This window comes from Prorops nasuta, unplaced genomic scaffold (genome assembly GCF_024137725.1).
Source record: "Prorops nasuta isolate Cenicafe-Biocafe unplaced genomic scaffold, Cenicafe_Pnas_1.2 PNAS00014, whole genome shotgun sequence".
Taxonomy (NCBI): domain Eukaryota; kingdom Metazoa; phylum Arthropoda; class Insecta; order Hymenoptera; family Bethylidae; genus Prorops; species Prorops nasuta.
Window position 1 is genome coordinate 1 of NW_027116811.1, and position 11692 is coordinate 11692.

The 11692-nt window shown below is 32.9% G+C and overlaps 1 protein-coding gene across 1 annotated transcript; it reads left to right on the top strand.

Moving 5' to 3' along the window:
• The first annotated feature begins 4276 nt into the window (after positions 1-4276).
• On the top strand, positions 4277-11665 carry LOC136778448 (sister chromatid cohesion protein PDS5 homolog B-B-like). The gene is made up of 11 exons (XM_066735280.1): positions 4277-4526; positions 4901-5041; positions 5120-5314; positions 5391-5581; positions 5660-7904; positions 7994-8225; positions 8300-8547; positions 8634-8930; positions 9025-9060; positions 9170-9220; positions 9297-11665. The coding sequence occupies exons 2-11, from the start codon at positions 4961-4963 to the stop codon at positions 9351-9353; spliced, it is 3633 nt and encodes a 1210-aa protein (XP_066591377.1). The 5' UTR covers positions 4277-4526; positions 4901-4960; the 3' UTR covers positions 9354-11665.
• The last annotated feature ends 27 nt before the right edge of the window (positions 11666-11692 follow it).

An 11692-nucleotide genomic window follows, 5' to 3' on the forward strand; every position in this document is an offset into this window, starting at 1 on the left:
TTATAACGTTATAAAGTTATAAAGTTATAAAGTTATAAAGTTATAAAGTTATAAAGTTATAAAGTTATAAAGTTATAAAGTTATAAAGTTATAAAGTTATAAAGTTATAAAGTTATAAAGTTATAAAGTTATAAAGTTATAAAGTTATAAAGTTATAAAGTTATAAAGTTATAAAGTTATAAAGTTATAAAGTTATAAAGTTATAAGTTATAAAGTTATAAAGTTATAAAAGTTATAAAGTTATAAAGTTATAAAGTTATAAAGTTATAAAGTTATAAAGTTATAAAGTTATAAAGTTATAAAGTTATAAAGTTATAAAGTTATAAAGTTATAAAGTTATAAAGTTATAAAGTTATAAAGTTATAAAGTTATAAAGTTATAAAGTTATAAAGTTATAAAGTTATAAAGTTATAAAGTTAATAAAGTTATAAAGTTATAAAGTTATAAAGTTATAAAGTTATAAAGTTATAAAGTTATAAAGTTATAAAGTTATAAAGTTATAAAGTTATAAAGTTATAAAGTTATAAAGTTATAAAGTTATAAAGTTATAAAGTTATAAAGTTATAAAAGTTATAAAGTTATAAAGTTATAAAGTTATAAAGTTATAAAGTTATAAAGTTATAAAGTTATAAAGTTATAAAGTTATAAAGTTTATAAAGTTATAAAGTTCTAAAGTTATAAAGTTATAAAGTTATAAAGTTATAAAGTTATAAAGTTATAAAGTTATAACGTATAAGTTATAAAGTTATAAAGTTATAAAGTTATCTAAAGTTATAAAGTTCTACAGTTATACAGTTATAAAGTTAATACAGTTCTAAAGTTATAACAAGTTATACATACTACAGTTATAACCTAACACCCTAACACCCTAACACCCTAACACCCTAAACCCTAACACCCTAACACCCTAACACCCTAACCACCCTAACACCCTAACACCCTAACACCCTAACACCCTAACACCCTAACACCCTAACACCCTAACACCCTAACACCCTAACACCCTAACACCCTAACACCCTAACACCCTAACACCCTAACACCCTAACACCCTAACACCCTAACACCCTAACACCCTAACACCCTAACACCCTAACACCCTAACACCCTACACACCCTAACACCCTAACACCCTAACACCCTAACCCCCTAACACCCTAACACCCTAACACCCTAACACCCTAACACCCTAACACCCTAACACCCTAACACCCTAACACCCTAAACACCCTAACACCCTAACACCCTAACACCCTAACACCCCTAACACCCTAACACCCTAACACCCTAACACCCTAACACCCTAACACCCTACACCACCCCAAACACCCTAACACCCTAACACCCTAACACCCTAACACCCTAACACCCTAACACCCTAACACCCTAACACCCTAACACCCTAACACCCTAACACCCTAACACCCTAACACCCTAACACCCTAACACCCTAACACCCTAACACCCTAACACCCTAACACCCTAACACCCTAACACCCTAACACCCCTAACACCCTAACACCCTAACACCCTAACACCCTAACACCCTAACACCCTAACACCCTAACACCCAAACACCCTAACACCCTAACACCCTAACACCCTAACACCCTAACACCCTAACACCCTAACACCCTAACACCCTAACACCCTAACACCCTAACACCCTAACACCCTAACACCCTAACACCCTAACACCCTAACACCCTAACACCCTAACACCCTAACACCCTAACACCCTAACACCCTAACACCCTAACACCCTAACACCCTAACACCCTAACACCCTAACACCCTAACACCCTAACACCCTAACACCCTAACACCCTAACACCCTAACACCCTAACACCCTAACACCCTAACACCCTAACACCCTAACACCCTAACACCCTAACACCCTAACACCCTAACACCCTAACACACCTAACCTTCACCTAACCAGCAACCTAACCTCAGCCTAACCAGAATCCTAACCTCAGCCTAACCAATTGCCTAACCGGTTAGGTTACATTTTCGGAATAAAATCTCTTTTTTTATATATATTTTTTTATAAAAAAAATCCTAAAACTCCTGAATAAAATTTTTCTTTAAAGTCTTCATAAATCAAGCAGGATGATCTGTGTCTTTAAAATTAACATTGCTTCTTATGCAAAAAAAAAAAATCCTCTTGGAACGACATTCCTTGTAAAACAAATTTCTCCAAACTATAGCCACAATTTAAATGTTATTAATAAAGATCTAAGGAACATTTGTCTCTTTTTTTTACAATATAGGCAAGCAGATCCTTTTGGTTTAACGCATTACCAAGCTTTTGCCATCTCGTTACAACCATAATGCGCTATTCTAAATACCAGAACATAAAAAATAATTATTCTTCTAAAATAATCATAAATTATTTCAACAATATGAACCATGGTGTTGACAATAGCTTTATTTCTATATAAATACACCTGTGACACTGAAACGCCCTTAAGTTTTTGTTCCTCTGCCAAGAGAAACACTCCCGGACAAGGAAACACGCACCCCTAGACACAGAGACTAGCCCCTCTCCAAGACAAAAAAAAAAAAAAAACGATGGCCAAAAACCAATGGAACGTCTCCTAAGAATGCTGCAAGTCGAAAGATTGAAGGAGATAGTCGATAGAAATAAAACGAATGCACTGATTTCAAGTTTTAAGAAAAGATTTTAAAAAAAAAAAAAAAAAAATTGATACGGTGGTAGGCTCTTTTAGGAAAATAAATAAAGCACAGCTTATTAAGAATTAGCAAGTGACAAATTCACCCGGGGTAGAAGAGCAAAGTACAAACATTTGAGCGATGACAATATGCATGGTTAATATACCCTCGGCTAAATGTTTGCACCCCAACTTGTCATGGCCCCACACTATAGCTTGGTCATTCCGGAAAATAAGCTCCCCGCTAAAGCGATGCACATAATCCTGATCATTCGCGAAAAACCCTATATTTAGACACCCAGTGCTTAGATACAGCTCACCGATGGTCCATGCGTTTGTCATTAGTGCCTCGCCCGGGACGCGATACGTGGTACGATCCCCTCTACCCTAATGCAGCATGTTCGTCTGAAAAGTAGAATGAGCTAAGGATTGGAGAATAGAAGGAATGTACGGCGCTAAAAAGCTATGGAAGTACATCTCCAGGTGTCAAAGATTAGTGCTGCCATAACTTCGCCCCTTCAACCAATCTTCTCTATATTCAATGGCCGATATTCGTTACTTATACAGGATCTAACAGCGGAACATAGAAGATTATAGGAATCTGAAAGCGCGGTCAATATTGCGTAGTACCAACAGGCCGTTACCAATAATTGAATACGAAAAATGAGATTCATCCGCCATTTTGGTGTGGAGAAATGTTTGATCGTAACGAGGTGTAAAATGGAAAAATGTTACTAAAGTAAAAATTGAATGCTTTGAATGAAGAAAATTCGTACCTTCCATTCATTATTTTTACTTATTCTCCTTTTTACATCTCGCTAGGATCAAACATTTCTCAACACCGGCGGATGAATCTCATTTTTTATATCCAACTATGGCTTGTTGGCACTACGTAATATTGACCACGCTCTCAGATTCCTATAATCTCCTATGGTCCGCTGTTAGACCCTGTATAAGCTTCAAAGAAAAAAAATAGGCTACCTTATTTTCAGCATCAAGAAAGTAGTCGTTGGTTTTCCTACCTTTACACGCATTACTTCGGTTTGTACAAATAATTTTTACTTTTGATTTCTTCTATAATGATAAATATATCAGTCTTTGACTTTAAAACATTATAAATTTTTTAACGCTAGCGTCAATTGAAGTCACGTGACATACCTCTGCCGTCCATGAAAATGTCCGTACAATATGGCCGGCATGTCCCTTGATGCATTTAAGAACCGCATTTTAGGGTCCGCACGGCTCGAGTTAGCATATAATTTAAATTACATAATCTTTGAACAATAATATTTAGTCTTTTTAATGTATCGAGCTTTCCGTCTCGAGTTACCGATGGTGAGCAACTCTAAAAAAAAAAAAACCCGATTCCTAAATGCATCAAGGGACATGCCGGCCATTTACAATACGAAGCAAACGCACATATAAAATAAAATCTCTCATCACAGCGAATACTTGATGTGAAGCGCTTTTTCAATTGTGGCAATCTTCTCTACACTGAAGATAGTTTCACACCAATGTCGCCAATCCTTTCTTTTTTCTTTAGTTGGCTTTAACCGGAACGTTGCCAGCTTCATAGGATTGAAGTTGCGCTGTCGCGTCCTTTGACACGCTTTAACCGTTTGCGAAAACGAATTCATCGCTTTTATCTTGACATTGTGTTGTTTTACCATGTCCAGTATTTATACGAAGCTTAGAAAATTACGTCGTAAACGATATATTCGCACTTAGCAGTGAAAATATTGTAGCAGTGTTAGTATTTTATGCGTTAAGACCGTCTATCTTTGCAGATATATTTGCTTTATTGATATTTTGAGTGTCATAGGCCTTTTTGCGCTTATGCATATTTTGAGGTAAAATCCTATATTGTTTCTATCACAATTATTATTTGACGAACGAATCAAAATATTTTGTCAAATATAAAATTGTTTACTCATATTTTATACGCGAGCAAAGGAACACATAACCTCGAATTTTAGTGTAGCGTATATCCTTATGGATATATTGTGTTTCTCGCAAATCTTTTCTACAGTTGCTTATTTCAAAGTTTTGTTGCTTCAAGTGTGTTGGTAGGCTATAATAGGCGCGCGCGCAATTTTAATATGTAATTATTTAGCTTCAAAGCTTTATATTTGTCAGTAGTATAGAAAGAATCACTATTATTTTTTTACATTAGTTTTATTATTTGAACAAGTACATATTATACATAAGTATAACAATGTTGCAGAATTTGGACTGTATTCTAGATTATTTAAGATAAAAGGCTTTCCGTATTCAGTTCGGCATCATGTCAGAAATTGTTTATCCACAAGGGTGCAGATCTGTCACCGATGATCTGGGTCCGGATGAGCTGATAAGGAGATTAAAGGTATCTATAATATTTCTATATGTGCAACGCTTTTATAATTTTCAGAGGTTCATTACAATGTATATGTTTTTAATTCAGACATTGGCTCATACTTTGCAAGCCATGGGACAAGATGAAGGAATGTATCAACAATATATTCCTTTAGCATTACATTTAGCTGAAGAACATTTTCTGATGCATCAAAGTAAAGATGTTCAGCTATTGATTGCATGTTGTATAGCTGATGTCTTAAGAGTCTATGCGCCTGAAGCCCCGTATAAAGATGCGGATCAGGTAAAATAATTCTGTTTATTAATTTTTTTAATATTCCAGAAAAAGTAATTATAAAAAAAAAACTGTATAATTTTAGGTGAAGACAATATTTTTATTCTTAATAAGACAGTTGGCTGGTCTAAAAGATCCCAAAGATCCAGCTTTCAAAAGATACTTTTATCTTCTTGAAAATCTGGCATACGTTAAATCATTTAATATGTGCTTTGAGCTCGAAGACTGCCAGGAAATATTTTGTGAACTATTTTCCCTTATGTTTAAGATAGTTAAGTAAGTTCGCTTTAACATAATAACAATATAGAAACTTCGGAAACTGTTTTACTAGTCTTCATCTAATTATTATTTTAGCGATGAGCATTCTGGAAAGGTGAAAAGTTTTATGTTGGACGTCCTATGTCCATTAATCACAGAATCTGACATTGTCAGCAATGAGCTACTTGATATTATATTGATGAACATTGTAGAACCAAACAAAAGTCAAAGAAAAAATGCTTATTCGCTTGCAAAAGAACTAGTGATCAAATGCAGTGATACATTGGAACCATACATTCAAGCCTTTTTCAATCATGTTTTAATTCTTGGCAAAGAAGAAAAGAGCTTACAAATCTGCAAAAAAGTTTATGATTTAATCTACGAACTGAATCACATTTGTCCGAGTGTTTTATTATCCGTCCTGCCTCAACTGGAATGCAAATTGAAATCTTCTGCAGAAAATGAAAGACTGGGTGCTGTAGCTTTACTAGCCAGGATGTTTTCTGAGAAAGGATCTCAGCTTGCTGTGCAGCATACACAATTATGGAGAGCGTTTCTTGGTAGATTTAATGACATTTGTGTCTCTATTCGTATTAAATGTGTACAATACTCGATGCATTTTCTGTTGAATCATCCAGAACTGAGAAAAGACATTACAGATACTTTAAAACTACGACAACATGATGCGGACGAGAGTGTAAGGTACGAGGTTGTTATGGCTATTGTAAGTACCGCTAAAAAAGATTTCGAAGTCGTATCGGATAGCGAAGATTTGCTGGAATTTGTGAAAGAGAGGACACTAGATAAAAAGTTCAAGATCAGAAAGGAAGCAATGGCTGGTTTAGCAATGATTTATAGAAAGCATTTGAATGATGCTGATGTACCACAAGCTACAAAAAAAGCAGTCACATGGATAAAAGACAAAATATTGCATGGTTACTATATGGCAGGCATGGAAGATCGCTTATTGGTCGAGAGATTGTTAAATACGTGCTTGGTTCCATTTCAATTATCAGCCGAAGAGAGGATGAAGAAATTGTATCATCTTCTGGGTACTATCGATGACCATGCATCAAAGGCATTTGTTGAATTACAGAAGCATCAATTAGCCGTTAGAAGAGCTGTTGTGGAATGGTTGGAAATGATAAAAAAGCCGGATGCAGCAAATGAACTAATGACTAAAATTCATCAGATCTCTCGCTTTTTACCAGATCCAATGAAAGCCCAAGAGTTCTTGCATAAATTCAGCAATCATATGAAAAAAGAAGCTGATTTGTTGAATGGAATGATAACTATAGTACAGCCTAATGTTTCTTGCAAAGAATGTGCTGAGACGACCAGTAAAGTCTTGAAGAGGCTTGGTCAGCCTGTTATGACTAATTTATACTATAATACTATTAAGATGCTATTAGAAAGGGTAAGCTCTGTCATGATAGATGAGGAAGCAATAAGGGTTTTGATTGGATATGTATTAGATTGTCTCAAAGGTGGAAATGTAATAGAAGAAGTAGGTCTTAATCCCAATAATGCTGGTGAAAAAGGTCTTAGACTTTTGGTAATGCTGTCCTTTGTATTCGGTCCCCACTTTCTGCACAATGATATTTTAATGCAGCTTGTACATCTACTAGAATTGGAAGATGAAATGGTTGGGCCATTGGTCTTATCAATTTTCACTTTCTTGGGTAAATACAAACCATTGTGTGAAGTTGCTCCAGACATTATGAAACTTATGGTTCCAATTTGTAAGACCTTTGCTGAAACAGGGACACCTAAACAAGCGAAACAAGCAGTTCGTTGTTTGTTTGTTAACATGACCAACATTCACGACACGATCTTCCCTGAAATCATAGAAAGAATTAAAAATACTCTAACTCCAACATCTGAATATTATCGAACATCCATAGTCACATTAGGTCACATAGCGTATAATTTACCGGAAAAATATCAAGTACCGATAAAAAATATGGTTTCGAGAAAAATAGTTAAGGAACTACTGGTGAAGGTGAACAGCGAGCAAACGTCAGATGCGATTGAAGGTGATTGGTGCCGCGAAGATCAGCTTCCAGAAGAAACTCGATGCAAATTGGAAGGGCTCAAATGTATGGCACGATGGCTTCTCGGATTGAAATCTGATGTATTATCTGCGCAAAAAACCTTTAGAATGTTATATGTATTTGTTGCTAATAAAGGCGATCTCTTACAACAAGGACGCCTGAGCAAAGCTGAAATGAGTTGGTTAAGATTGCAAGCTGGTTGCTCAATGTTAAAAATTTGTGAACAGAAAGGAGTCGGCGATCAGTTTACAGCAGAACAATTTTACAATCTGTCTCAGCTCATGGTGGTAGGAAGCCTTTTTTTTTTTTTTAACATTATATATAATTTGTGCTCTAATTAGCATCAATGCTTCATCAAAGATTTTTTTTTTTGAAGGATGAGGTTCCGCAAGTAAGAGAAGCTTTTGGATGTAAACTGCACAAAGGACTTGGAAGGGGTATTCCAAATAAATGTTTACCTTTGGACTTTATGGGATACTATGCACTTGCTGGAAAAGAACAAGACAAAAGATTAAAATGTGTCTTAAAAACATATATGCAGACTGATATAAATAAAAGGAGAGATTATGTAAAGACACTATCTTTGGGCACAGTAGAACGTGCTATGGGTACATCAGTTTATTTCTATAAGTAGATTGAAAATAATATAGATGCAGGAATGATCAAACAATTTTTTTTATAGGTCAATTACCCCATATTTTACCTGACTATATGCTAGTTTTTGCGGTTCCTATTTTGGCGCACGATCCAGAATTCACGAACCATTTAAACATAGGTCAGCTGAAAGTAATACAGCAGTGTCTTTGGTTTATTCTTGAACCTTTGATAACAAAGAATGAATATTACTGCTATGGGTTTTATAAAAACCTCGTAGAGCGTATGAAGACGCATAAGGATGCGTTAAAACCAGATGACGATAACGCCAACTTTGTAAGCATTATACGTTTATTTATCTACTTAACTATTTGGAATTAATTTTTATCTCTACTGTATGTTTTTCTGTTTCTATTGTATAGAAATTATGGGCTGTTTGCGATCTAGCAATGAATGTTATTTATACGAAAACTACTAATTTTGACATGAAAGAGTTTCCAGGAGAAACAAGAATTCCAACTATGTATTTTAAACGAACGGATGACTTATTAACGAACATTAAAAGTTATCTGCCTACTGAGATGCAAATAAGTATGACCAGTCCTAAGGGGAAAGGATCTTTGTTAAATACGCATACAGTCAATGAAAGACCTCAACGTAGAACAAAATCTAAGCAACAGAAGGAAGTTGGTATTGGACCTAATGAAACAGATGCAAGGGTAAGCATATATTTATTTATTACTAAATTTCATTGGTAATTGGTGTAAATAAATTTGATAATAATTTTATTAAAATATTTATAAACATTTCAAGCTGCAAATAGGAGAAGTGGAATGTATTGATGCACAGGTATAAAAAATAGAAAAATTGAGGACAAACAAAATTTTCTCACCTAATAATCTGATAATTTTATGCGTTAATGTAAAACTATTACAATATATTTTCTTCTGATTTTTAGCCTGCTGAAGCTTCAGAGACTAGAATACAATTACCTGGGTTAGAGGAAGAGGTGAGTAAACCACAAGTAAATGGTATATATTTAAAAGTGCTATTTCACTGTAGACATTTTTTGTGGAAATTTTCAGATTGAGGAGCCTCCGCCAAAGAGGGCATTAAGAGAATCGGACAAAGTGAATAAATAATCAAGTGAGTGAACTACTGAATAGTGGGGGATTAACATTTTGGAAAAGACTTAAGAGAAAAAGCGATACTACTATGATAAGAACCTAAAAGTACTTTATAATATAAATTAGATAACAGAATATTTTGGTTATATACAACAATTAATATACCTAAGTCGCGTATTTCTAGGTCATAAGGAGTTAAGATTATGACGCATTAACTTCTCAAATTATTAATGAATACATGCCTACAATTCAGGGAATTCTTCTGGAATTACAGCCAAAATATAAAAACTGAATTCCAAAAGATGCAAGAGTTAATTAATTTTCACTCGTGTATAAATTTCCTCTTTGTTCATGGTTTATTTTACAATAACCATTTCTCCTGTTAAATTCAATATTGATTCTAATTTGAGTAAAAGATGAGGCAAACATTGCTAGCACCTGGAGTGTATTTCTATGAAATAAATAATCGTGGCTCTTACCTAATTTGAAAAACTTTCTACGAGGAGAGGTACTTGACAATTGTTATATCGTGTAATTTAATAAAATCAATAATTGTATTTTGCTTCATATTATAAGTAAAATGATGAAACTTGATAATCATCTTTAGTTTGTAATTTTCCCAGCTTCTATAAAAAAAAAAAAAGATCACACGTGTGTTACATTCATGAATTAACTATGCTATTAAGTCCAATAGTTTTTACAAGGGGCATTAACGATTTTACTTCAAAATTATAAGAAATTTTTGTTATAAAAAAAAAGCGATATAACAAAGTCATTTTTTGTGTAAATGGTATATCTTTACTAAGGAGAGGTGTGTCAATTGGCTTTGTGATCCAAAGTTATTTGTTTCTATTACAATTGTCTTTATTGTATTGCTATTATAATTATTTTTAAAATTGCTATGCAATTAGTTTATTAAATAAAATTATTAAATGGCTATATCGCTAAGACATTTAAATTTAGAAACGTATATGTTGTCCGTAAAAAAAATAGTTACTTGTTAACATCTTAAGTTTTCATCTGCGTATGTGTATGGTAAAATAATTCTTTCTTAACTTATTTCATTAAAGTTAATGTTATAGCTACTTAAACTTTTTCACACATTTATAAATACGATTTCTTCAATATTCGTAATTTTTGTATTAAAAAAAAATTGAAATATTTCTTTAAGTATTTCATTATCTATATATAGCTCGCAGGAAGATAAAAAGCAGTTTTAAAGATTTAATTAAAAGTTAGATTTAATGTGTAAAGTCGATGAATAGGATAAAATCAAAAAATCATTTTGGTTTTTTGAATTACAGCTTCATTTTTAAATTAAAATTTCCTATCACTTCGGTCAAGTTAGTATCCAAAACTTTTCTGCAACTGTTGCATAAGAATTTACATTGATCGAATGTAAGTAAAGCTTCTTTCAAATACATTTCATACTAGGTGATCACAGACTGCTTGAAGCTTTTTATTTAATAAAATTTGTAATAGTTGATATATCTTCACTGCACAATTGACTACAAAAGTATAAAATATTCAGTTTCTTTAAGCTATTAACATCTATGCAAAATAGCATACAATTTTGTAAAGAATAATTTTCCTGTGTAATATATTATTTGATGCATTCAGTGGTGTATAATATGAGGCATGAAATATAAATTATGCATCAGTATTTCACACAAAACTTTGTATTGTTTACAAATATTACACTTTCAGCAGTATAATTACAATTTATACATCTATATAATATTATCTAAATATAAATGTATTCTAATAGATAGCTTGTATGTTTTAATCCTGCATATAAATATGCTATCTATTGATCAACTGAATATTTTTGTTTATGAATAATTATATTCAGAGAAGATGTTTGGGTACACATTTGATATTGTGGATCAAATAATACGAATGAATCTAAATGTTATGAAGTTAATTTTTATGATATAAAAATGATTATGAGTTATTGTGTTACATTTAAATCTGAATGAGAAGTATGCATGAAGTTATGAATGTGATGGATAAATGTAATTATCATATAAACAATTTACAAGTAATATACATACCTACCACCTATCTACTGAAATTACAGTACATTGCATTTTTCATCTAACATTGTAAAAAATATGAGCTATCATTATGTATTATAATTATAAGCATTTAACTAATTTCTACAAGCATTTCATTATTTTTACGAAGCTCGAAAATTTGTTTAATAATTCCCGTTTAATGAAGTGCATACAATTATAGTTACTAGTTTAAGTTTTCAAGAGAACAGCTCTTGTAACGTATGACTTTGTATAAAATCGAAATATGCTTAATATTATTGCATAGTACTGCAATTTCTACAAACAGGTTAAGGTCTA